The sequence below is a fragment of the Echinops telfairi genome, unplaced genomic scaffold, assembly GCF_000313985.2.
Source record: "Echinops telfairi isolate 266 unplaced genomic scaffold, ASM31398v2 ScPeMD7_7469;HRSCAF=8507_0, whole genome shotgun sequence".
Taxonomy (NCBI): Eukaryota; Metazoa; Chordata; class Mammalia; order Afrosoricida; family Tenrecidae; genus Echinops; species Echinops telfairi.
Genome location: NW_022111372.1, coordinates 22,259,303 through 22,286,995, shown reverse-complemented (window position 1 = coordinate 22,286,995; position 27,693 = coordinate 22,259,303). Strand labels below are relative to the sequence as shown.

Genomic DNA, 27,693 nt, shown 5'->3' with positions numbered 1-27,693 from the left:
TGGTCTGCCTGGTCCAGGAGGAGGCACTGGGGCATCACACGGCAGGAGATGCAGACGTACAGCTCATGGACTTCTGTTAGAGCCAGACAGTAGCATTTGGATAATAATGGCAGCCCCTTAAAGCTGTGGCCTGGTATCATAACGTGGGAATCTGAGCTGTCTTGATAGACGTTCCTCTTCCACAGGGATGTTTGGTAGTGCGTGCGTGCGTGCGTGCGTGCGTGCGTGTGTGTGTGTGTGTGTGTGCAGTGTAGTGTGATAGTAGAAGGAGGGAAGGTCATAGAAACAAACCTTCATTCTCTCAGCTGATACTGCCGTGGGGTCGTTGTGGACTGTGTGTGCCTTTGAGTCCATTCTGAGTCACAGTGACCCTGTAGGACAGAGGAGAACGACTGACCCAGTTGGGTTTCCTCAGTGGGAATCTCGATGGGAACTATTGCCAGGTCTTTTCTCCCGTGGAGCATCTGGTGGGTTCATACCACTGACCTTTGGTGAACAGCACACTAGCAAGCTAATACCAGACCCACTGCCACCTACCATTGACTTGATGTCGACTCATGTGACCGTATAGAACTGCCCGTGAGTTTTCGAGATTAACTGTTTATGGGAGTAGAAAGTCCCGTCTTTCTACCCCTCCCCAAAGTAGCTCCTGGTAGTTTCGAACTTCTCACCTTGCACATCAACATGTAACCACTGTGCCACCAGGACTAAACTCAGTGCCATTGAGTCAATATATAGGACTGTTTAAAACAGTGGTTCTCAACCTATGGTTCATTACTCCTCTGGGGGTCGAACCACCCTTTCACAAGGGTCACCCGATTCATCACAGTAGCAAAATTACAGGTATGAAATAGCAACGAAAATAATTTTATGATTGGGGGTCACCACAACGTGAGGAACTGTATTAAAGGGTTGCACCATTAGGAAGGTTGCGAACCACTGGTTTAAAAGAAAACAATTGTACCCTTTCATTGTTGGGTGTTGTCAACTAGATTTCCAACTTACAGTGACTCCGTGTGACAGCCTAGGAACTGCTCGGTAGGGTTTGGTGGGCTGTATTCTTTTCAAAAGCAGAATACCTGTCCAAGACAGAGCTGCTGGTTGGGCTGAAACTGCCCCTGACTTAGTTAACCGCCCAGCAGATGAACACCCTGCCACTAGCCTTCCTTTCTAATAAATGCCGTTACTATTGTGATTGTGATCCCAGTGAAGGGCGGGGTGGAGTTCCCACGGCTCCGCGTCCAGGTGCTCAGGAGGAGCAGTGACAGCTGCGCTGTGTTTGCTGGGGGCCGCGGGGTCGCGGCTGGAAGCCCAGGCAGGGAGATCGGACACGGCACCACCAACTGGAACTGCTTGCCTGTGGAGGGTTCCGCTTCAGGTCTTCAGCAGGGGATGGGGCGTGGTGTCTGTGGGCTCAGTGAGACGCGAGAGGGATGGTGGGTAGGTTCTGCAGGAGAGAACACGGGGATGGACTCTCGGCTCTGGTTGTTGGGATACTGTCGTGTCCTCCCACCTTTGACACAGAGACCAGGTTCGAGGCCAGATCATCCCAGATTTGGGTGGTTCCTCATTGTGGGTGGGAGCCTGAAACTTTGATAGAAGAGGTCCAGAAATCCTTCGGGGGTTCAAATGGTTAGCATGCTTAGCCGTTAACTGGAAGGTTGGAGCATTGAGCCCACCCAGAGGTGCCTGGTTTATTTCCTAAGCCCAAGCCTCGGAAAATGCTGTGGAGCAGAGGTGGCCTCTTCACGCCCGTGGGGCGTGACCATGAGTTGGAGTCAGCTCTCCGCTAGCCGGCAAGTGGGCCAGTGGCATGCACAGCAAAAGGGAGGCGGGACTGTGAGGAATAAACATCGAATTCCCAAGGAATCTCTGAGCCAACTCATTCCCACGACTCGGATGGGAGAGGAGAAGATGGCTTGCCTGTGATGACCACCTGGGATGGGTGGCTTGGCCCTCTTGGTCTCTGGAGGCTCCAGTGTGCAGACTGCCCAGCGTTAGTGAGGATTCTTCAAACCGCTCCTCCGCCTGTCTCTTCCCTCTCAGCAAAGCCAAGTGCTTTTAGAGCCAGTAGAAGAAAGCAATAACAGAGCCCTTGCTTCCCGGAAGACCCCAGCTCCACGGAGACACAGTTGTTCGCAGGGTCTGTGCTTCTGTGGATGGGTCTTTGTCATCAGCATCTTGGGGACACCGTCTCTCAGCACGAAACGTCCCCAGTTTTGTAGCGCTGTTTTCACAGGTTGACTGTGGGTGAGCTTTGGAGCTACCATCTGTAGCCTCTTGTCCGTTTTGTTTTTGAGATTCAGGTAGAGCGACATGAGGGACAAAATGGCCCCGGGACAGTGCTTCCCTGGGGCACCACGGACACCAGCCTGCCCTCGTTCGAAACACTGTGAACATCTGTGCATTTCAAATGCCGCCAGTAAGGCTGTGCGCCTCTGCCTTTCAGGTTGCAGATCTGAGCATGGGGGACCTGCTTCTGCACACCACCGTGATCTGGCTGAACCCGCCGGCCTCGCTGGGGAAGTGGAAGAAGGAGCCGGAGCTGGCAGCATTTGGTGCGTAGCAGGAGAGCGGGGATAGTGGACTTGGTTTCCCAAGCAAGAGCGTTTCTTTCCCCAGACATGCTGAGGTTAATTACAGTTCTCTCAATTGGTCTTCCTGCGGTTGTCACCAACACCTCACTATTAATACAAGGGTATTCCAGTTCATACCCACAATGGGACCCACCAGCCCTGGGCCCACTCCTCTCCCAGGTATAAAACACATGGGCAGAGAAGGGTTGTTGTTTTTCTTTAAAATTGATGCTACTCTGAGTATAATCTCACATTAATGGGTTGATAATTAGTCAAGGAAAAATTAGGACGACACCGCTGCTATTTCCCTGATCCTTTATTCCGTCTGTGCTGCTGTTGTCATGCCAAGATGTAGAGCACAGATTCCCGGCTGCACCGTCTTAGAAACACAGCAAGCCTCCATTGATTCTGGGCGTATATTCCATGAAAATAAGAAGTATTCATCATGGCATACTGGGGTATTTTGAATTATATACATCTACTTCTCTATATGCACACATATATATATATACACATGCACACCTATGTGTGTGTGTGTGTGTGTGTGTGTGTGTGTGTGTGTATCTATACACAGACAGACAGAGAGAAAATGGAGGACTGGGTATTTTGAGCCCTGCGGCGTAGTGGGTTCTGAGTTGGGCCACTAACTGCAGTGTCAGCAGTGCAGAAGCACCAGGCCCCGGGCAGGGGAAAGACACGGCGTCTACTCCTGTGCAGAGCCACCGTCTCGGGAACCCACGGGCTAGTCCTGCTCTGTCCTACAGGGACGCTGTGCTTTGGAATTAGCCTGATGGCAGTGCGTTTGGCTTTTGATTTGGGGGCATTTCAGCATGGCCGTGGTTTCTGTGGAGGGCTGTGTGTATGTGTGTTCCTTTCAGTGTTCTGAGACTTGCCAATTCTTGGAGAAGTCTGGGTGCTTGCCTCTCCATGCATTTGTTACTAATAATAGTGGAAGCAGAGGCGTCACCCATGATTTAGTCTTTAATAAGCCAGTTCAGATGTATGGAGCTGCTGAAATTAGAAACCGCACGTGTCTGGGCAGCAGCCTTTCTTGAGAGAGGAGCATGGGGCCCGAGCAGGGAGCCGACTGCTCTCACCACAGGGTGCTTGCGTCTACATCCGGCGGCGGCAGTCCATTGTGTTGATTGCTGCCCCAGACTCCTGTAGATGATTCAGGAGGATGAGCAAAAAGGGAATCAGCAGCATTTTCCAGTCTCTTATTTTTCTGGACTCTGGCGGAGAACCCCGTAATCTTGAGTGACGTCTGGCGCCGAGGGACCGTAAGGCCAGGGTAGGAGTGCCTGGTACAGCAGGATTGCCCAGAGTTGGTGGCTCTGCCCTTAGGAGCACTGGAACAATCCCAGGGACTGCAAAAGCCTATGCGTACATTTATCCTGTATTAAGGTAAGATTATAGTGGCAGTTCTCAACCTGTGGGTCGCAACCCCTTTGGAGGTTGGACGACCCTTTCACAGGGGACCTAATACATCCTGCATATCAGATATTTACATTACGATTCATAACAATAGCAGAATTACAGTGATGAAATACCAACGAAAATAATTTTATGGTTGGGGGTCACCACAGCATCAGGAACTGTATTAAAGGGTTGCAGCATTCGGAAGGTTGAGAACCCCTGGATTATAGGATATAGTGCTCATGTTTCGAATTGACAGGGGATTGCTGAGTTTTTCTTTTCATTTTTCCTGAAAAGGAGGCAGTAGGCCAAGTTATTAGTTGGGTACCTGCGTTCTAGAGCAGGGGTGGGGAATGCCCACCCAGGGGCCTTGCACGGTCTGAGAAGCCATCAGCTAACGCCGTACAATCACCAGAGAGAAGCAGTGCCAGCCATCATATTAGGGGAGAGGTATTACATGGTTGATCAAATTTTACAAGGCCCATAAAGGATAAACACCCAAATGGTCCTTGGCAGGGGACAAGGAAGAGGTCCCTCTCCCTGCCCGAGGTGATCCAAGGCTGTCTCTTTATGGAACGCGACCGCTGCCTATGTTTCCCCTGGAGCAGCTGGTGGGTCTCAGCGGCCCGCTTCTCAGTCAGCAGTCGAGAAGGCAGCACGCTCAGGTCCGTTGCAAGCTGGGACATCGCCTGGCGGTGTGCCCCCATCCCAGTGTTCGTGCAGAGGCGCTCTGGGTTCTTTGTTAGGTCGCTCAGCTTTCACTGAGAGACCTACGTGCCTTCTTAATATTTACTTTTCACTTTCAAAATGGTGACAAAAACGGTTTCCGAACATTTCCCAGGAGCCGCTGCGTGCGGAGGTTGGTGCCGCTTCCTGCCCTAAGCAGCGCTCAGTGAGCGGGCGGGAACTTTGAGAACGCAGTGTTCTGTGAGGGAGTACTGGGGTGCCGCTCGTATTTCTTTTTGAGGTTGCCGCTCGTATTTCTTTTTGAGGTTGGCACTTGACTTGCGGCTTCTTGCTGAGGAGCTTGGAGAGCTCCTTCATGCTTGCTGCTCAGCGAGTCCCTGTGTGGCATAGAGGGATGATTGCACCTTCCCCCAGAGCACACACAGAGAAAAAGCCTTCCCCCCAGAGCCAGCCCCTCGAAATCAGGCTTCCGGCCTCCTACTCTGAGAAAATAAAGTTCCCTTTGTGTAAAGCCTCCGACCCACTGGTGGTGTTTGTTACGGTGGCTCTAGAGAACTAAGACATTTTCCCCTGGCAGGTTTCCACCACACACAGGTTCTGGCTTCCATGGGTATGACTGTGCTTTGGCTGCTTTCCAGGGGGTCTGAGCAATCCCTGAATGCAGTTTCCTCTGAGGGCCTGTCTGGAGCACCGGGCGGTGCCTCGTCCCTGGCTCCCTCAGGTCCACATGCCGGGCCCCAACTGGGCAGGGCATCCGTGTGTGAAGGATAACAGACATGGGACCATGCACAAGCGGGATCACCCTCCTGTTACTTCTGGGCTTTTGCTGGCTTTTCTCCTCCTCCAGGAAGAGCTGGGAGCATTGAGGGTCACACATTGTTTTGCCTTATGGAATTGTATGGAAGGCTATGCACAGCTCCATGGTGCCACCCCGCTTTGCCCCCAAATGAAATGATCTATTCCTTGCTCATAAAGAGCTTGCCGCAATACAGTCTATGAGGCAGTGATGTTGCATTTTATTGTCAAAAACTGATTTTTGTTCAAGTAAAAAGTTGGAATTATATTTCCAGAATCGCGAACACGTTTTTGTGTGTGCATAAACTATTAGTTTATACAAAATTTTATGTGTACGTAAATTATTAGTTTATACAATGTAAATCACTTTAAGGCAGTAAAATTATTTCTCTAGTGTTTTTTCCACCTGATCTTAGCCAAAAGACCAAGAAGTGATAAAATTAGTATTTTATGTTTTTGTTTATTTGCTGGGTTTTATCACCAAAAGCTTGAAACCTCCCTTAGTCTCCTAGATCTGCTGAGAGGAAAATACCACCCGTGGGTGGCCTCAGAGAAGAAGAGTTTATTTTCTCTCAGTTCAGGAGAGTGAAAATTCCACCTCGTGGTCTTGACTGTTTTGATTCCTTTTTTGTCAGAAGCCTGCATGCTCCTCAGTTCTCTGGGTTGTAGACGCTCCTTACATGACATCCGTTTTCCTCTGTATGTGAATGCATCTCACCTCTTTTTATAACGAATAGGTGATTGGGTTTAGGACCCACGTGGTAGCGGCAAGACCTCACAACATGACAATGGAAACTCTGTCTCCAGACAGGAGCACATCCCTGGCGGGCAGTGGTTGGGATCATAACATAGATACACATGTATATATTTGAGGGGGAGGTGACATGCGATTCAAACCAGAATTCCAGGGCCTAGGGGATACGTCCACTTTCGGTAGAGCGCTTGTGTTGATGTTGCACCTGGGATATTTCGCCGCAGGAGACTTTAGGTTTCACCGGTGCACTGAGTGTATGGAGTCAGTTACCTGGGATCTCAGTGCCCACTTAGTAACTGACTGCGAGCTACCAACTTGAGGGGGAGCCCTAGGTATCTAACTATTCTTCTTTTTGCTTCCCCAGTCTTTAAAACCGCGGTGGTCCTTGTGTACAAGGACGGCTCCAAGCAGAAGAAGAAACTTGTAAGACTTCTTATTTCACCCCATGGTCTGAAAATACCATTCATTCTGCCTTTAGCATCCGCCTTAGTCGGGCACACTCTGTGTGGTTTCTATTATCTTGGTCCTGCCAATGACCCCTACCCTGCGGCCTTCCAGCCAGCCCGTGTTTTGAGTGGAAAGGATGGCTCTGGGGCCTACCAAAGCCTGGAACCCTCCTACCGTGTTTTCCCCTCGGCCCTGTTCTGGCGCTGGGATCCGTTTTATCCTATCTCCCCCGTATTTGGGTAGCACACTTACCAACACAACCTCACGTCATAGTCACCTGGGGACCTCCCATCTTCCGCTGGTCAAGGAGCTCGTGGGGTGGAGGTCTTTCGGGCTGGCACTGGGAATGCAGGGTGCGGGCAGCCAAGGGGGCCCAGCCTCGGGTGGAGCAGTGTGTTCTTAGGCATCTGGTTCCTTCTCTCCTGCAGGTAGGCTCTCACAGGCTTTCCATTTACGAGGACTGGGACCCCTTCCGATTTCGGCACATGATCCCCACCGAGGCTCTGCAGGTCCGAGCTTTGGCAAGTGCAGGTAAACTCTACACATCGCTGATGAGTGTGGGAACTGTCTGTCTGCATCCAGGTGCTTCCGTCTCCCGTCTTTTCTACGTTCATAGCTTTCTTTCCCTGGACCTTCCCATTCCAGTGTATTTGCCCAGCCCTTCCGTACCGGTGCCAGTGGTTGGACAGGCACGAACCAGACAGATGGTTGTAATGGTCACTGCTCTGTGGGAGAGGTGTGCTATCGGTATGGATTATCTTCCAGCGATTTACTGTATATACTCGTGTATAAGCCGAGTTTTTCAGCACAGTTTTAATGCCGTTTTTGTGGTAAAATTAGGTGGCTCGGCTGATCTTTGGGTTGGCTGATACTCGAGTATATATGGTACATTTTAGTAGTACTGCGTAGTGTAGGTCTGGAAAGAATCCCTGAGGCCAATGGAAACAAAGCTCCTGTAAATCACTCTCTGGCCCTTTAAGTGGGAGACCCAATGAGACAGCAGGCGCACCAAATAGAAAATGTTTTAAACTGAATAAGCATTTGTCCTCAAGAAAACCAAACCAAACTCACTGCCATCGAGTTGTTGCCGACTCTTAGTGACCCTCCAGGACAGGGTGGAACTGCCCCTGTGAGTTTCTGAGGCTGTAACTCTGTACAGGAGTCGAAAGCCTCATCTTTCTCCCAAGGATCGGCTGGTGGTTTCAAACTGTTGACTTTGCACTTAGCAGCAGACAGGATAAACACTCCACCTCCAGGGCTGCCCATAAAAGTGTAGCTCAGTGTGTTTTCCTTCACAGCAGTTAGGCCCAGCAGTAGGGAAAGATCCAGACAAGAGCTTCTCTTGAGGGTTCCACCATACGGCATGGTGCTGGCCCCTGTGCACATTTTTAGTTATGATTTGATTCGCGAGGTTGAGTGACGTGTGCATTTGTAGGAACCCGGTTGGTGGTATAGTGGTTATGCATTGGATTGCTATCCACACAGCTAGTAGTTCAAAGCTACCAGCTGCTCCTTGGGAGGAAAGATGAGGCTTTCGACTCCTGTGAAGCGTCGCCGTCTCAGAAACCCCCAGTGCGGGTTCCACTCCGTGTTGCAGGGTCGCTGTAAGTCAGAATTGAGTAGACAGCAGTGAGTATATGTTCCAAGACTAGAAAAGGGTATGATAGCCTTTAACTACATTTTAACTGAACTACTAGCATTGCCTCTCTTTGAAATCTTAGCTGGTGAATTATCTAGTTCTCATGTTTCCTGGTGCCTGGTTCATCACCAAGAAAACCCAAATTCTGTAACAAAACCACTGACTTCTAAGCCAGGACTTTTGCTCTCAGTGAGACTAAATGCATAAAAAGACCACCCAGCTAGAAAACACAGCTCTCTTTGTGATGGGATGTTCGGTCCCACCCCTCTACCCCCACCCCATCTATTCATTTAAATCAAGTTAAAAACCTTCAAGAGGAACAGCTTATCTTGGTGGGTAGTCACCCCCTCCTTCTGAAATACATTCCAGCAGATTTAAGGATGGGAAAGTGGGATTTTGGGATCCTTATCTTTCTGGGGGAAATCGGAGGAATTTTTCTGTAAATGGCTCCCAGTGGGTGGCGTTGTGTGGGCCCAGGGGAGTACCGGGAGGAATTGTGGCCAGCGCTCTGAACCATCGGGTCAGAGTGCAAACTCATGGTGGGTGGTGAATGGTGCCCTTGACAAGCACCGGATTCAGGACTGGAAGGGAAACGGGTTCCTAGGCTTTGAGGGGCCTACAAATCACTTAGGAACTCGCTTGCCTTCTTGGCCTGCTCATTTGGCCACAGCTTGAGAGGACAGGAGAAGAGGGGGTTCTGGATGCAGCCAGGCACAGGGCACTTGGCCTCAGAGCTTGGGGGCGAGGCTCCCCACAGACCAGCTTGGACCTACCTGTTGGCCTCACTGGCCTGCTGGCTTTGGCATGGACACCATGGTCCCAAGTCTGTCTACTACAGGGTGCCCAAACTACTAACCACGTGAGGGGAAGACTCCAGCCAGTTTAGCTGCCGTGAGGGTCGTTTCTACAAGCAATGAGATGACACCGGTTTCCCTCTGAGACCATCTTGGGGATTTTCAGCAGCTGGAAGTGCTCCCAGTGGTCTTTGTTTCCTCTGCCCCTTCAGCGTGTGGTCGTCGTGAGATCCCATGGCTGGTCTCGCGCTGCGTGCAGGGTCTGATCATAAGCACAGTGTGGGGAATGTTTCCGTGCAAACACAGACCAGGCCGACTCGCGTGCGCTCAACCACCGGCTTGTTTCCCTGCCCCCAGACGCAGAAGCACATGCCGTGTGCGAGATCGTCCATGTCAAGTCTGAGTCGGAAGGGAGGCCGGAGCGGGTCTTCCACCTGTGCTGCAGGTGAGTCTGCAGGGCTGAGGGAAGAAAGGCGCCCTGCTAGGGTCTGCCTCACCCTTCTGGGCAGACGAAGCCAGCTTCTGCCTCCCCAGCGGCAGCCGGGAGCTGGGCCTGCTACGACCTGGCTGTATCTTCATGCAGCAACAGTCTCTGGAGAAGTCCGGGTAGTTGGAGGCAAATAGGGACCGTAACTTGGGCAATGGACTACCTCTCCTTCTGAAAGAACATGTGAATGTTCACACGCGTGGAACAGACATAAGTGAACTGTCTTCCCATTTGATTAGTGCAGAAGGCTGTGCCCAAACGTGCTTGTTTGGGTGTGTGCTTCCCAGCCGGGTACAGAGCACAGTCAGGTGGGCAGAGGCGAGAGAGCGCGTGCGCGGGTCTTACAGGAATCCCTCTATCAGAGAAGCCACTCTGTGGAGGCTGTGGCATGGGGGTGGGCTTCAGTTGCACAGGGTCACTCAGGGTCCCACGGTGGAGGCCGGACTCGTAATGCTTTCTCCTGATGGCTCTGTGAGGGTCTGAGACCATGCAGCCCGGTCTGTAGGGACTTGTGTTAGAGTCTGGAGCCCTCTCTTTGGATGCAGTCCCCGTTGGGAATAGGGTTTCTTCATTCCAGGGGTGAAGCCTCCTCGCTTGAGTTACAGAAACAGCAGCAGGGGCAGAGAGATGGGCAGCACAAGTGGGGAAGATGGATGGCCTGCGGAGATCACCAAGGAGCTGAGCTGCAGGCATTGAGAGAGCGCTCCTCCAAGAGAGGTCCTTTCCCTTGAGCTAGTGCCCTGGATTCAGGCTTTTGGCCTGAACTGTGAGAAGATAACTTGCTGTTTGTCAAAAGCCACCCACTGAGGTTATTTTTGTTACAGCAGCCTAAAGCAAACAGAGCGTAGAAAGATTGAGAACGGAACAGAAAAAGCAACTCTTACTTTTGCTGCCATTAGGCACCACCAAATGGGACGTCCAAACCAAACCCTGCACAAGAGGGTTGCGGTCATCCACAGGGCTTCCGTCCCTGGCTGGGCATCAGCGGCAATCGCCAGGTCTTTCTTCCTAGTCTTAGGCGGAAGCTTTGCTGAAACCCGTTTGGCATGGTTAGAAACACAAGCACGTGGGTGGTGGTCGGGCATGAGGAGTCTTGGTCGGCAATCAAACTGGGCTTCTGACATGGGAGGTGGTCATTCTCCCATGGAACCGCCGATGCCCCTGTGAGTCCTCGCCTGGAAGGCACTTTTTTTTTGCCAGAGGAATGAGAACATGGGAAGATCTCTCAGATCTTGTCTGTGTAGTTTTAGCAGCCATGCGGTGGCACGCGTCACCGGGGCGGAGTTCATTTTTAATAAGAGTCCACCTCGAGAGGAAGCTGAGGAGGTGGGAGCACCACTCCTGGGGAGTTCGGCAGAACCGCCAGCGGTTCTTGCGGTTCACTGCCCGCATCACCGTTTCCGAATGAAACCCTTGGCCTCGGCTTCTGCCACCGGCCGCCTCCAAGTGCACTGACTGCTCATCTGCCGACAGTGGTGGCCGTGAGTTGCCATTCAGTTGGTCCTGACTGATGAGGCCCTGGTGTGTCCAGAGTAGAACTGCCCCTTCATAGGGTCCCCAGGGTGGACCTGTTGGGTGCAGATGGCCAGGCCTGTCTTCCAACGTCCCTGTAGGTGGGTTCGAGCCACCAATTTCCTTGCGACTGGTTGAGCACATAACCATAGGGGCCCCCTAGGGATTCCATCACCATTGGGGGGGGCAGGGGGCTGCTCTTCCCCAGGGTGAGTATACGGGACGAACTTCAGAGCGTCACGGGGTGGAATGTGTGCTCCATTCCCAGCTGGGAGAACACCCGCCTGTCAATATAGAATTGGGAGTTACGAAGCCTGACCACCGGGAGGGGTGGGGTGTGTGTGTGTGTGTGTGTGTGTGCCTGCATCTGAGAACAGTAGGAGTGGCTCACACGTATGGACCTTCTTTCCACAGCTCCCCCGAGAGCCGGAAGGATTTCCTCAAGGCTGTGCATTCTATCCTGCGCGATAAGCACCGGAGACAGCTGCTCAAAACCGAAAGCCTTCCCTCGTCCCAGCAATACGTCCCTTTTGGAGGGAAGCGATTGTGCGCGCTGAAGGGGGCCAGGCCAGCCATGAGCAGGGCAGGTACTGTGGGGATTCAGACGTTCAAGATCCCCGTCACCCCCGCGCCGCTGTAGGCCGCTCAGTGAGTCCGCCCTCCTTGCTGAGCAAGGCATAGGTGTGGCCTTGGGGGGCGGGGGGTGGGGTGGGGGGCTCACGTTGAGATAGGGGTTTCTCTTGGTGCGAGGGTCCTTGCCTTCGTCTCTGGTCCTGATGGCTCCCTGGGGATCTGTCCTGTGGTGACTCCTCTTGCCCTCCCTTCAAGCCTGCCCTCTGCTGTGGCTGGTAAGCTCCTCTCTCGTGCGCCACGCCAGGAAGCGCGGGCACCCTCTTTCCAGATGGGCACCCCAGCCTGCCTGTGCCATGAGTCGCCGCTTTGCATGACGGCCAGCTTTGTGTAGCAAGAAGCAGTATGTCGTGTTTCAGGGAGGTCACAACCTGGTGCTCCAAGGACAGGGTGGCTTCCTTCCCCAGAAGCACAAGAGGGCCCTTCTCGGTAAGGACCTAGGTGTTGGGGTGTCAGTCAAGGGGCCTGTCCATCCGGCACCCGCAGCACCGCTGTGGGGCTCACTGCTAATTTGAGAGAGCCCAGAGTCGATGCTGGCAAAGGAGTCCAGGGCGGCCTCGCAGGCAGTATACCCTCTTGTAGGATGCATCACCCAGGATCGGTGGGGTCAGAAGGTCATCCTGCAAGCAACGAGGAAATAGGAAATATTTCTAGCAAGAAAACTATTTTCATATTACTCCAGCACTCAGAGACCATGAGGCGTCAGCATCTCTGTAGCTCCTTTCTTAAAGAGGCAACCTGGGGTTTTGCAGAAGCGGCAGTGGCGGGCAACAAATGAAGCTTACTTTATATTTGCCCCCCCCTCCCCCAAAAAAAGGTTTTGTCCCAATAATTTTTCCCGCCCATTCTTCATGGTGCTGGAGGGGACATAGATGGAATGTGCAAAGTGGGTTTCCCCCCCCTAGCTATAATCTAACAGTAACATTGGAAAGGGATTCTTGCATTCTTTTAAACTCTGTGGATTTCACTAAAGATGGGGTGCTGGTGATCTTCAGCCTGCTCTCTACTCCATCACTCAGCATTTATGGGAACTGAGTGAGATAAAGGCAGGCTGTTCTGCTGGACCAACTCTCTGGGGACAGGCAGAGAGGCTCCCATGCCTCCTGGAGTCCACAGATAGGAATGGTTTCTGGACCCTCTTGTAGCTCACACTAGAGAATTTCACCTTGAGATTCATTCCCCTGCTCCCTCTGCTAGCCGGCGTTTTTCACCGGGACTGGGAACATATGTGTTTGTCCCAGCTTCAAGGAACCCAGCCTGTCAGTGACTAGTTTCAGTCACCAATCCCTGAATTCCAATTCAGAGCTGCATTTTCTCTGGAATGAGGCATGTTGGTCTGCTGGGCAAGGTTTTTCTGCCAAGACTCCTTCGGACGCTCAGAAGATGGAGAACCAAACCAACCCATAACGTACACCCTCCGGGAGAGCAGGCGAAAGGCTTGAGGGGTTTGGCTGGTGAAAGGATTTCCTGCCTGATGGCTCATCTTTGGCTAATGATCATGTTTATTCCTCTCCTCTAAAAGCATTTGTCAAAAATCCCTCAGTGTCACCAGGGCTTCTTGTTAGATGACTTTAAAATGGTGCTCAAGTACATTGGGTGAGTCCTAGCCAGTTGTCGGAACCGTGAACACTGGGAAGATTCAAACCAGTGCTTGCCTCCCCGGGAGAATAGGAGAAACCCATTCGGACTAGCTGGGTTATGACACGTCCTTTAGGATATGAAGAAATAGCCTCCTTCACTTTGCATTGTCACGGACACCCATGTGGGTCTATTTGGGTCGGTTAGTAATGCTAGCTGTCATGGCTCAATCCTTGTCTCAAAGGACTGAGCATCTACCGAGCATGCAACATAGCTTGCATGTATTTCTGTCCCACTGTTTTCATACAAAACATTTCAGGCACACAGAACAACTGAAGGAATTATACGGAAAACATCCCCCCCACCTTGATTCTTTAATATTTTTTTCCTCTATTTTCATGACCACATATCTATCCACCATCTATCCACCCAGCTTGCTTTTCCACTTGTCTCCAAGTGGCAGACATTAGCACACTTCATCCCAAATCCTTCACCGTCCACGTGCATTTTCAATAGCCCAGCTTGGATGTGAGGTCATTCTAAGCAGAGGTTGGAGAGAGGACGCCAGCTCCCCTGTGATCCAGACAGGAAGGCGCTTCTTCCCAACAGAGGAGTGTACCCTCCTCCCCATCATTTCTCCATTCTTTTCTTTGAACTGGCTTTCATTGCTCTCCTCAAAGCAGAGTGGGACCCATTTGTTTTACACACTGAGGTGGCAGAATGTTCTGGGTTGCTGATAGAAGCACAGGGGTCTCTCAGGCAGAGGAAACTTTAATGGAGGCCAAGTTAGAGCACGTGTGCCCCTTGTGTTTGAAGTCAAGGGTCGTGTGACAGCAATCAAGAACCTTTATGTTACTTCTAGCTTCTCTGAAGCTATTTCACGGTCTTAGGGCTAGGCTTTAGGAAAGCACTTTCAGACTGGGCTATTCGTTTGGTTCCTGCCTTGTCTCTCATGTCACCTCCAGTCACCCATGAAGGTGAAGGCACAGCTGTACTGTAGGTGTGTGTGTGCGTGTGTGTTGGACATGTTTGTTTGCTTGGCCCACTTGTATTTTTTGTTTACTTTTAACAGTTTTGGCTTCCTAGAGGGTAATAGAAGGAAAGAATGAGTTCAGAGCGGTATTTATTCTTCTTAACTCTTAGTCACTTTGCATAGCACTTGGCTGACCAAGAGTCTGGCCATCATGTGCTATTTATTCCTCCTGTGAGCCACCCACTGGTACCACTGTGCTGAAGAAACGGCAGAGACACCCGGAACACAGCCAGGGGAAGGAGGGCACCAGGCTCACGTTGGCTTAACCATGCTGTTCATGTGGGACACAGTCAGAGAGGTGACGGCACCTCGCACAGGTGTGACACCTCTGAGGGGCCCTGTCCCCAGCCTTTCTCTCCTAGGGGTCATCCTGCCATAATTTAACTGCAAATCCTTAAGAACTGTTGCATTTCATTTCCCAAAGAGTGACTGAACTTGAACTAGTTGCTTTTGCCTGTTAGATACATCATGGTGGTTTTTTGCAAAGCTAGTAAAACTGGAGAAACCCACCCACCTCTTTTGAAATGCCTCTCACACTAAAGAAACCCCAAAATCCGGGTTGAGCATGCCAACTCACTGACTGCTCCCCAGGAGAGGGGTCTACCAAGAGGTGCAGGAGTCTGTGACCTGACCCTAGATGGCCAAGTGACAGCACTGGAAGGTTCTTTCAGAGGGAGTTGGGTCCTCATTTTCCCTCAGTCACCAACAACTTCTCTTGCGCCCCCCTCCCTCCCCATGCCCCCCGCGCCTGCTCCCCATCCAGTCTGTTGCCATAGCGCCCACTAAGCCCAGGCATCTGTGCAGAGCAAAGACTCACCCCAAGACTTCCAAATCGGGACCCCCACCCCACCCCCAGGAACGCTATCCAGACGTGAAATACATACCCTTTAGCCTTTAGTCTTCTTTTGCAAGTTGATTTGCTGGATTTCCATCTCATGTAAAGCATGCGGGGGTTTATTTTTATATTTTTGTGTGTGTGTGCAGTGTCCGCCCCAAGCAAGTCTCTTGGGAGGAGGAGGCGGCGACTGGCCCGAAACAGGTTTACCATTGATTCTGATGCCGTCCTCGCCAGCAGCCCCGAGCGGGAGTCCCAGCAGCCGCCCGGTGGCGGGGACACTGACCGCTGGGTGGAGGAACAGTTTGACCTCGCTCAGTACGAGGAGCAGGAGGATGTCAAGGAGACGGACATCCTGAGTGACGAGGACGAGTTCTGCGAGTCGGCCAAGGGCGCCTCGGTGGACACAGACCTGCAGGAGCGGCTGCAGGCCGCCTCCCTCGGGCAGCAGCGGGAGCGAGGCCGGAAAGCCCTGGACACGCACGCGTCCCGCATGACCCAGCTCAAGAAGCAAGCCGCGCTGTCGGGCATCAACGGGGGCCTCGAGAGCACGAGCGAGGAGGTCATCTGGGTCCGCCGGGAAGACTTTGCGCCCTCCAGGAAACTGAACACAGAGATATGACTGCCCAGCCCCGTCCCCGGGAGAGCCTGTAGATAGTCCGGAGGCTCCCCACGCGCGCTCCTGCACACGCGTCCGTCCGGGCGCTGACGTGTTCCGAAGCCATGGAGCCACCCGACTCGGCCCTTTCCAACAGCGGCATCAGAGAGAATAGTTCCAAATGCAAAATAAGCCCGAGCCTTACCCCGTGTACATTGCTAAGGGCTTTTCTTTATTCTCAATGGATCAGGGCCCGAAGAATTCAAAAGAAAAGGGGGTGGGGGGGTGGGCGCAGAGAAAGATTTGCTAGCACTGGAAAGCAAATCGCCCTTCACTCCCCCTGCCCCTGGAGTAGGCGCGGCTGATGAGTTCAAGGGGCAGTACAGAGCATACAACCTGATCGCTATATCCTCAACCAACCCCAGTCATCTCCCAGTCGGGGGACCCCCCACCCACCCACACACACACACCTTTCACACCTGCAACTAAACGAAACCACTGCCCACCTGGCAGGCAGTGCCCCACTCCTTCCCCTCCTAAAATGTCTGTGTATTTTAGGGATGTGTGACGAGAGGGTGGGGCCTTATGTTTTGATGAGGCTCGTTCTTGGTTCTGTTTATCTTCTGTTTTGGTCTATGGCTGGTCGTATTCCGTGTCAGTGTCGGAAGCTCTAGTTTTGCATAGAATTATAAAGATGCCAAACTCTGCAAAGAGATCCAAATTTATGACTTGAAAAATAGAAAGGGGGAAAAAACCTTATTTTTTTGTATTTTACCTGAGATACAGGGCACAAACAGGTGAGCATTTTAGTGTTAATGTAGCTCCTGCGGTAGGGGGGTGGGGTGGGGAAGATGAAGATGTAATCTTTTACAGAGAGAGTGAGGCATGGTGATTTTATATTTATATATGAAAGGCCAACAAGAAACTCCTGGTTAGGGTGTACTTTTTTTTTTCCCAAGAAGAAATTTTTTTGTTAAGCGTCTGAATCTATAGGTGAGATGGGAATTTGGTTAACAGGACACCGAATGGGCGGGGTTGTGTGTCTGTTGCCCATGGCAAGGGGAGGAGCCTCCTTGTGGGGTTGCCATGACGATCATTGGGTTTGTGGTTTTGTTTCCTTCCCATTAAAGCTGCATCTTCATCCATAGCTGACCCACCACCTCCCCTGAGCCCACAACCAAACCTTTTTGCAAAACAGTCCCTTGAGAGATATCACTTGTGTTTAACACTTTTCTTCATGCCAACAGAACAGGGTAAACATCCCAAAACACTTAACACTTGAAACTGATTTCCGAACAAAAGCAAATTCTAGCACTTTTCATTCTTTTAAAAACAGTTACTTAAACATTTTTTTTCTTAAAATGACTTACAGCTTTTTTTTTTTGCCCCCCTCTCCCCCTATTCCACATGTCCGCTTCCTAAGAAGGGTTTAACTCCTATGAAAACTTTTCTTTTTTGGGAAAAATATCTATTTGGTGTTTGACACATCAGTAGGAACTTTAAAGACCTGGATTTTATAGTCATTTAGGAATTATATTTGATAACAGTCAGTTAAGGACTTTATATTTCCAGACGAGAAAGTTCAGAACATCATGCTCGTGTGCTCCCGCTTGCTTCCACCCCGCTTCCCTCCACCCCTTCTCCCTCCCCTGTTGGGTCTCTGGGGCTTTGAGCTTGATCTTTTGAAAGTTTTATTCTATTAAATTTTTGCTATATCTTCTGGTTTTCCTAAAAGCTTTAGAATGGTTTCTATACCCTTTGTTATCACTGCATTGTTCCATATCATCCCGGTTCGATTGTGTCCTGGATGGAGAACGGAAACAGAGGCTTCTAACATCGCATCTTACAAGTCCCAGTGCAACGGGCTGGTTTGAAAATACTGGAAAGTCTGGTGCTTGGAGAGGGTGCCATTTTGTCTCTTGTACATAAGGTCATGACGTGTCTATGTCCAAAGTTCTTATATATTTCTTTTATAAGCTGAAAGAAGGTCTATTTTTATGTTTTTAGGTCTACGAATGGAACGTTGTAAATGCCTGTCAAACAATAAAACTATTGAGACGTGTGTGGATGGTCCTGTGCCTTTGTAAATGGTGGGAGGATCCATCTGGGTGGTTGGTGGGGAAGGGCGGGGATCCTGTTTTTGACAAGGACCCAACCATCATGGGAGAAGTCTTGATGAATCTTGAGATCTAACACAAAGATAGTCCAGCTGTTCCCAATCCCAGTTTACCAAGCTGGAGATGGATGGATGGACTGATAGGCAGACATGCACCCTAAAGCCAAACCATGGCCATGGAGTTGATTCTGACTCACCGTGACCCTAGAAAGCACCGGTTCTCAACCTGTGGGTTGCGACCCCTTTGGGGGTCGAACGACCCTGTCACAGGGGTCACCAATTCATAACAATAGCAACATTACAGTTATGAAATAGCAACAAAGATAATCTTTTGGTTGAGGTGGTCACCACGACATGAGGAACTGTATTAAAAGGTTGTGGCACTAGGAAGGTCAAGAATCACTGCTGTAAAGGTCTGTGAAGCTATGGGAGCTGACAGCCGCATCTTCTTCCCAAGGAGCAACTGGTGGGTTTGAACCACCAACCTTGTGGTTAGCAGCCCAATGCCTAACCCATAGTACTCACAATCCTACTACTCCAGGCCTTAGGTAAAACGAAAACCAAGTTAGTTGCCATCCGGTGGATGCCAGTGGTTTGCTATTTAGGTGCAAATATAAAGGTTGGTGGATCAAACCTACCCAGAGACTCCAGGAAAAACAGCCTGGCAAACTGTGTGCATAATGAATAGCACCAGGAAATCCCTATGGGTGAGTTCGCTAATGCAGGGCATCGCCGTGATCATGGGAGACTAGACCACCACATTGGCCTTGCGCCATCTTCATGATTGCCTGAGTGGTCTGTCCATACTTCCTGCAGGGCGGGAGCCAGTCCTCCTCATGGAGGGGCTCCCTCACTGGCCCAAACATGTCCTCCAGCAATTGGCCCCTCCTGGTGATGGGTCTAAAGCAAGTGAGATGGACCATGTTGTGACCCAGAGGGTTTTCATTGGCTGATTTGGGGAAGCAGATGGCCAGGCCTTTCTGCCTAGCCTGCCTTGGTCTGGAAGCTCCATTGAAACCTGTCCACCATGGCAACCCTGGGGGTACTTGAGATACTGATGGCAGAGATGACAGCATCACGGCAACACGAGGCAGCCAGCCGACAGACGGGCAGTGGATGTGAACAGTAAATGCCAGAACGAGGAGTCTATGATACAGGACTCAGTTTCTTCTTTTTTTTAAAAATCATTTTATTAGGGCCTCATACAACTCTTATCACAATCCATACATACATCAATTGTGTAAAGTGCATTTGTACATTCATTGTTCTAATCATTCTCAAAACATTTCCTTTCCACTCAAGCCCCCGGCATCAGGTCCTCATTTTCCCCTGCCTCCCCACTCCCCCTTCCCTCATGAGCCCTTGATAATTTATAAATTGTTATTTTGTCATATCTTGCCCTGTCCGACGTCTCCCTTCACCCACTTTTCTGTTGTCCGTCCCCCAGGGAGGAGGTCACATATAGTTCCTTGTAATCGGTTCCCTCTTTCCAACCCACTCTCCCTCTATCCTCCCAGTATCGCCACTCACATCACTGGTCCTGTAGGGATCATCCGCCCTGGATTCCCTGTGTTTCCAGTTCCTATCTGTACCAGTGTACATCCTCTGGTCTAGCCAGACTTGCAAAGTAGAATTCGGATCATGATAGTGGGGGGAGGGAGGAAGCATTTAGGAACTAGAGGAAAGTTGTATTTTTCATCGTTGCTACATCACACCCCGACTGGCTCGTCTCCTCCCCGAGACCCCTCTGCAAGGGGATCTCCAGTGGCCTACAAATGGGCTTTGGGTCTCCACCCTGCACTCCCCCCATCATTCACTATGGTAAGATTTTTTGTTCTGATGATGCCTTATACCTGATCCCTTCGACACCTCGTGATCGCACAGGTTGATATGTTCCATGTGGGCTTTGTTGCTTCTGAGCTAGATGGCCGCTTGTTTACCTTCAAGCTTTTATAGCCGGGCACCATCAGCTTTCTTCACCACATTTGCTTATTCACCTGCTTTGTCTTCAGCGGTTGTGTCTGGAAGGTGAGCATCATAGAATGCAGGGCTCAGTTTCTTGCTGAGTTTTCCAGCACCTGCCGGTGGGAGCATATGGAGGGTGGCCCAGGGAAGTACTGGGGTGAGAAGAGGGCATGCCTCAGGGGTCAGTGAACCCGGACTCCACGGTGTGTCTCCACACTTTGTCCTGGAACACGCTGCCGGGGTCTCCACAGACTCATAAAAAAGATAAACAGGTTCCTGGCCGGTTGCCCTTTTCCTGCCCCAGTTCCCGATCTTACTCAGTTCCTTCAAAGCTCACTCGGTGAAGCTGACCGCACCCACTCTTGACCCGCGGCTGAAAAGCTGCTGCCCCCTTTCTGGCCAGAAGAGGCGGGAGCTCTGTGCGCCCCAGCCAACAGGTGGTGGTGGTGGTGGGCTCCAGCTCATGGCGCCCTCATGGGGTTTGGGCTAGAACTGCACCCCGCGGGTTTTTAGTGGCTGCTTTCACCAGTAGAAGCCTGGCCTTTGTTTTGAGGGGGACTTGAACTGATGTTCTTCCGAGCTGAGTGGGTCTACTGCTGGCACTATCACGGTACTTCCGATGAGGTTTAAAAACCCAAACTGGCTGCCATTGAGTCAGTGTCGACTCATAGCCACTCTATGGGACAGGGTAGAACTGCCCCTGTGGGTTTCTGCGACTGTCGCTCTCGACAGGAGTAGGCTTGTCTTTCTCCCGCAGAGCGGCTGGTTTCAAACTGGTGACCTTGTGGTTAGTAACCCAACACATAACAGTGCTTCATCTCTCAGTCTGGTCAGTGGGCCTGCAGCATCACTGAGGGCTAGAATCTTGGGCCCCACCCCCTCAAAGCACTGAGCCCGAACCTGCCATTTAACATTGACTTCAGGGGGATTCACATGCATGTTCAAGTGTGAAATGCACTGATTTGACAGTCTCTAAACCTCGATGTTGAACAGACTTTTTACTTGATCTCTTTGTATCTGCATACATACATATTGATTTTCAGTTCAAAGAGGCGTCAAAACATTTGTGGGGAAACTTCATTTTTTAATTTCCATTTTCCACAAACTCTTTAAAGTCCTGCATATGTAGCAAAACCTTGACATAGCAGCAGTCTTCATATGTATAGCGCCAATAATTATGCTCATGTTATTGAACCATCGCCCTTAACCCATTCCCAAATCCCCATCAACCTGAAGAGAAATTCGGTGCCTCCTAGGCAGCAAATCTCAAGTGCATATCTTTTAAAAGGTGTGTACACACATGCACACACACGCACACGAGAAAGCTTAAAGTTCGTGAAAGAATCAACCCTTGGAAACAGCCTTTGTGTTTTGGAAACAGCTTATATGTGGTATAAGTCACTGCAAGGGCAGTGGTTCAAACCCACCAGCTGGTCCTCAGAAGAAAAGACAAAGCTGTCTGCACCTGTGAAGGTTCACGATCTCAGAGCACCTGTACAGAGCTACAAGTTGGAACTGACTTGATGGCAAATTATACATATATACCCTGTGTGTGTATTATTATATATTATACTATCCTATATATTTATACATATCTTATACAATGATACAATGTATAATAATTATGTATAATCAATATATAATGCATTATATCTAATATATGTAATGTGTAGCAATATATATGCTTTATATATCTTATACACATTTAATCATAAACATAATATAATATATAAATACATTGTAAATATATACAAAAACATGTAGGCATTGTGCCACCAGTTTTGCACCACAAAAATGCTGCTTTCTGTGATCCATGCTCCTCTCTTGGAACGACTAAAAGTCAGCTGACACTTCCTTGATGAAAGTATTCAAATAATTTACACTCCAGTATAAGTGAGAATTAAGCTGCTTGCTTCCGGTCTAATTGCTATTCTGTTAAAGAAGTCTTGAGTGTAAATTCAAATGTACAGAAACCATCATTACACATACCCCTACACACACCATGCGCATCAGCATAAGTCCAGCATCCAGAGTTCAGTCAATAGTCCCACTTCATCCTTGTCACCACCCCCCACACCGGTGGCACACTCCCTGTGAGACATTGCTGCTGACAAGCAACATGGAGCGAGGCTGATGCAGCCAGAGCCTTGGAGCTGGAGGAGCCACGCGGAGACTCACAGCAGCGCTGAGATGCTTCCACCCCCACTGGATCCCAAGACTTTCCACCCACTGGCCTGTATTCTTCTTACACTCAGCATCATTGCATGTGTTGTGAGAGTCCGAAGAAGACTTTATAGACTGGTAATGGACCTATGGGCTAATACCAGATTTATGAACTTGATCTGGACTGGGCTGGGATGTTTTCTTAATGCACAATTGCTCTTTGATAAGTTCTCTCTTACACACCGATTAGTGCCTCTGGATTTGTTTCTCTAGTCTCTCTGGTCCCAGCTCAAATGTTAGAAGGCAGACACACAGGATGCACATTTTGGAGATCCCATGTGACTCCGTGAAGGGATTTGGGGTGGGGTCCTCCTCTCTAGTTTTGGGTCATTCATCCTTAGAAGTTCCTGCAGAGAGGACCATTGTCTCAGCCCGAGGTCTCTTTGAAGTTGGGTGGCGTGTTTCACTTTGCTCCAGCTCTCGGAAGTTTGCCCACCTGGGGCACCTCTGCAGACTCACCCCCCACCCCCACCCCCACCCTGGCTCCTGTGAGTTGTTGGAATACTGTCCGAGCCCCTGCCCTACATCCTTCCCTTATTCCCCGCCCTGGGTTGGTGGGTTTGAGGAGGAGGCCCAGCGAGCAGTGGAGAACAGCCCTTCTTCTAGCCTTGTTGATGCCCAAGCTCCATCTGGATGTGCAGCCCAGCTCTGCTTTTCCTCGTGCCGAAAACCTGTCCCGGGGTACGACTCCCTGTGGCAGGCACCTTCATGGAAAGATGGGGGACTAAAGAATTCAGGGAGGTCTCACCCCTCTCAGAATCCTCAGCCAATAACAGTGTGCTCCTGGAAGACCAGGTGCTCCCTCCACCCCTCTTCTCCAGGCTGTTGGTATGGATCGTGGCTGCGCAGTGACCCGGAGAGTCCCTGGTGGAGTAGTGCACTGTTGCACATTGGGCTGCTAATGGCACATTGGCAGTTCAAAACCACCAGCTGCTCCTCTGGAGAAAGACAGGGCTTTCTATTCACCTAAAGAATTACTGTCTTGGAAAAGCACAGCGGCAGTTCTGCTCTGACCAGTCGGGTCCCTCTAGGGCAGTGGTTCTCGACTTTCCTAATGCAGCAGCCCTTTCATACAGGTCCTCCTGTCGGGGTGAACCCCAACCACAAAATAGTTTTCATTGCCACTTCATCACTGTCATTTTGCTACTGTTATGAATCATAATGTAAATATCTGATATGCAGGTTGTATTTTTATTGTTACAAATTGAACATAAATAAAGCATCCAGATTAAGTTCCCATGGTACAGATGATTTTTTTTTTTTGCAGTAGTTGATGATTTTACAGTACATGATTTTACATTTACCCAGTAATCATAATTCATGAAGTGTCGTTTTACTTCCAATACTGCTGCTTTCAACACAGTAGCTGCTTTTCACAGAGTCGCTGCTCTACACAGTAGCTGCTCTCTACACAGTAGCTGCTCTCTACACATGTGTGACTGGTCTGCATAAGTACATTATGGTGCCAACCCTGTCACCTGCACCTGTATTTGTATGGGGTGTATGTGATGGGGTTGGTGTGATGATGTCATCACTCCAGGTACTCATATGTGGGCGGACCCACCTGGAGATGGATAGAGGAGCAGTGTCTGAGTTCTTCAGACCATCGGAAAGATGTATTTTCCGATGGTCTTAGGCAACCTCGGTGAAAGGGTCGGTCGACCCTCAAAGGGTTCCCAACCCACAAGTTAAGAACCTAGAGTCTAGGGTCTCAGTGAGTCAGCAGTGGGTCATGGCCGTCTTGTATGACCCCAGGATCTGTTGGAAGATCATATCTTTGTGACCCACATGGTTTTCAAAGGCTAGTTTTCAGAAATCTGGACTGAAACCTATTCAGCACGCTAGCAACATGCAAACGTCATCTGACAGGGCTGGTGGCTGCCCGTGGGCTGTAGAGGGGAGGAAGGGCTCCACACTGGTATCCTCAGACGCCCTGGTGTCCTAGTGGTTAGGGGTTGAGCTGCTAATCACAAAGTCAACAGTTCAAAACTACCAGCTGCTCCATGCAAGAAAGATGAGGCTTTCTACTTCCATAGAGTCGCTGTTTTGGAAGTTCTGCTCTGCGCTGTAAGGTCCCTGTGAATTGGAATCTACTCGATGGCAGTGAGGCTGATGTTTCGACCTCACATCCAGCTGTCAAAGTGACCAGTTGGATGCTGGTCTAGGGTGATCATCTTTACGCAGCAGGCAGAGGCGGGGCACCTGTCCTGCTCCTCAAGCTCCTCTGTGTGCTCAGGGAACTCCCAAGACAGTGAGCCGACAGAGTGGCGATGCGGACCCTCACTGTGTGTCCAGCCCAGCCGCAGGGGCACACCGAGAGTGCAGAATTAGGCATTGTCTAGTCGTCTCTACATAGGCACTAGGGCTGTGTATTAGTCGGGGTACTTGGAGAACCAAATCCATAGAAACTCATGTATAAGAGAGTGCTTCATATAAAGGTAAGTTTACATCAAGAAAACATGCCAACCCAGTGCTACCCAAGCCCACAAGTCCAACATTAACCCATATGTCCGACACCAATCCACAAAGTCCTCCTCCATCTCACAAAACACACGCAATGATGCTGACTGCAGGAGGAAAGCCGAGTCAGTGAGTGTGTAAGCATCTCAGCGCTGGCAGGGGTCTCCACATGGGTGCTCCAGCACCCAGGGCTGCATCGGGGTAGGTCCATGTGGCTTCTCTTCAGGGATGTCTTGCAGGAAGTGAGCCTTGCCAACTAAAGCAGGGAACTGGCTAAGGCAGCTGCACCCTGGTCCGACCATCAGAAAGCAAGAGACCCGAGAACTAGAAAGGTGAGGCTCACTGAGCCATTTATCCCTCCACCCTGCAGTTAACCCCACATGTGTTTATCAGCCAGGTTGGCACAATAAACTTTAACTATCCCAGGCTGTGTCCACCTTGCACTGCTGCGAATGCAGGCACACCTCCGGGAGAGTGCAGGGTCAGTGCCCCCACCACGGGAAAGCCAATGCGCCATCAAGCGGCCTGTGAACCGCTGCACATGCGCAGTGCACGTACAGGTTGAACTTCACTCTCTTCTGAATGTCCACATGTGCGTTATGAAGGCGCCTGAAATACTTGGAGAGTTACCAAAGGTGACCTTCACACGCGAAGTGAGTGCACGTTACTGTTGGGAAAGTAGCACCAACAGGCATGCTCCTGGCACGGTCGCCAGAAAACATCAAATGGTGAAAAACAAACCAAACCGAAACAAAAACTTTGATCTTCGGTGCAATTAAGTGAAGCACAATGAAATGAAGTTTGCCTGTGAACACTGGTGTCCAATACAACGAACATGAAGCCTTTCTAATGCTTACAAGGAAGGTCTTTGGCCATATCACAGGTTCTTAAATATTTGCTGACAAATCGAGAGACTCAACTTCTGTGATTTTAGACTTTGGGGTCAGGCATGCTTTTGGCTTTTTTTATAACCACAACTGTATATTTATAGCACCTTGAAAATAATTTTAAGTCAATGACCAATACCACCAATCAAACCCTCCCTGCCGTTGAGTCAATTCCGACTCAATAGCCACCCTGTGGGCAGAGTAGAGGCTGTACATCTTCAACGGAGCAGACAGCCTCGTCTTTCTCTAATAGAGCTGCTGGTGGGTTTGAACGGTTGACTTCAGGGTTAGTAGCCCTATGCCACCGTGTGTGGGATGTACATAGGGGAACTTACAGTGCCTCCAACACAGGACACCTGGCGCTTGCATTCTTTTGCATTCAGAACACTTGGTGTATTTGTTTCAACTCCCAATAATTTCTGAGAGGTGACCAGGACAGGTGGCTTTATCCACAAACCAGACAACCTCAAACCAAACCAAAAGCGAACTGTCTCTCATGGAGTCGGTTCATAGCGACCCGATAGGAAATGGCAGAACTGCTTTGTAGGGCTTCCGAGGACCGAAGTCATCATCTTTCTCCCTTAGAGCCGCTGGTGGGTTTGATAGCAGTCCAGCCCTTAACCCACTGCGCCACCAGGGTGCATCCTTACACTAGAGGGGAGAAAAGAGGCCTCAGAGAAAGTGACTTGCACCACGGCGCGAGTTTTCTTAAGTGTTAATGACCAGGTACCGGATACCACCCGGTGCGACAGACTGACAAGCCCAAATATCTCCAAGCCAGAAAGAACAAAACAAAACAAACCCCCCACAAAAAACCTGTAGTGGCTGAAATAACAGCACCTGGATGCTAAAATTACCAGCTCAAGACGCTGTTGCGTTTCTTTTTAGGAGAACAAACTGCATGTTCTAGTCTCTAAATGTTCCCAGCGCTTTTTTTTTTTTTTTTTTCCTGGTGTGGGTTTATCCCAGTAATAATGAGGCCGATAAGAGAACAAGACGGGAGTTAAATAAACCCCAATGTAGCAGAAGCGCCAGTGCACCCCGCTTCCCCCTGCTGGACAGCAGCGGCATCGTCCCAGGGTGTTCTTGGGCAGGGTTCACCTGGGCTGGAGTTGACCCTAATTTAGCAATTAGACGTTGAGCTTGCTGGGCGGGCTGAGGGAGTGAGCGCTCAGCAGGGACTCGTCCCACGTTCATCGTTTAGCTTCTGGGAACGTGGAGGGCCCTCGCTTTGCTCTGAATAGGCTGAGCTCCCTAAACGCGCCCCGGTTAGAGCAGCCCAGTGAAACAGAGCTGGCTGCAGGTGCTGTTTACCGGACGATTTTTCCGAGCGAGGAGGAGGCGGTATTTCCATCCCAGTCTCAGCATCTTTAGGTACCGGGCTGGCAGAGGGCAGCTTCCCTTGGCAGGTGCTTCTGGGTACGCCTCTCTGCTGCTCCCTTGTGATGGACAAGCGAAATGCCTCCACCAGGGAAGGGTGCGCAGGGAGGACGCTTTCTTTCCGAGCTAAGCCCTTTGCTGCCACTGGAAGTTGGCGGTTTGAACTCTAGCCGCTCTGTGGGAGAAAGGTGAGGCAGTCTGTACCTGCATGGGTTACGGCCTGGGAAACCCCGTGGAGCCGTTCTCCCCTGTCGTAGAAGGCCGCTGGGAGTAAGAATTGACACAAGTTGTACAGAGGGATCCTTGGGTGGTGCCAACGGCCAACACACCCGCCTGCTCACCGAGGGGTTTCTCGTGCACGTCCATTCAGAGACGCCTTGGTTGAAAAGGCCCGGCCATGACCTTCTGAAAAACCAGCCGCTTGCTCTAACGTGGGGGCTCCGGGAGTCCGAGTGGATGGAGGGCCACCCGTTTCCCTTTGACAGAAGAGGACCCGAGGCGCAGGGCAGGATGTGGCTGGTGCAGACTCACACACCTGGGGTGACTGCGGGGCGGGGAGGAAGAGGCCTCTCAAGGCCCCAGGGTCACAGCCCGAGCCAAGGGCTGGAGCCAGGAGGCAGGTGGTGGGGCGGCAGCGTGAGAAGCAGTCGCTGAATACACCAGGCCCCAGGGTAGCACCCACGTTTGCGCTTGAAGACTAACCTAAAGGTTTGTGGTTTGAACCCTGTCGACTGTACCATGATGGAAAGGCCGGGAGATGGACGTCTCTAAGGATCACAGCCCAGAAAACCCAAGGGAGACGTTTGACTCTGTAACAGTCAGAATTAACTAAATGACAAGGGATTTCCCCACCTCCGGGATGCAGCACACAGGCTACCAGG

General features: G+C 50.7%; 1 protein-coding gene across 6 annotated transcripts in view; it reads left to right on the top strand.

Moving 5' to 3' along the window:
* Positions 1–16,061, top strand: part of TIAM1 (TIAM Rac1 associated GEF 1) — a 472,990-nt gene extending 456,929 nt beyond the window's left edge. For all 6 annotated transcript variants that reach the window (XM_045284949.1, XM_045284951.1, XM_004711286.2 and 3 more), the window contains 6 exons: positions 2,450–2,558; positions 6,593–6,651; positions 7,104–7,206; positions 9,466–9,553; positions 11,522–11,694; positions 15,333–16,061. In XM_045284949.1, the coding sequence (XP_045140884.1) occupies positions 2,450–2,558; positions 6,593–6,651; positions 7,104–7,206; positions 9,466–9,553; positions 11,522–11,694; positions 15,333–15,805 (1,005 nt within the window). In that variant the 3' untranslated portion in view covers positions 15,806–16,061. The remainder of the gene's footprint in view (positions 1–2,449; positions 2,559–6,592; positions 6,652–7,103; positions 7,207–9,465; positions 9,554–11,521; positions 11,695–15,332) is intronic.
* The last annotated feature ends 11,632 nt before the right edge of the window (positions 16,062–27,693 follow it).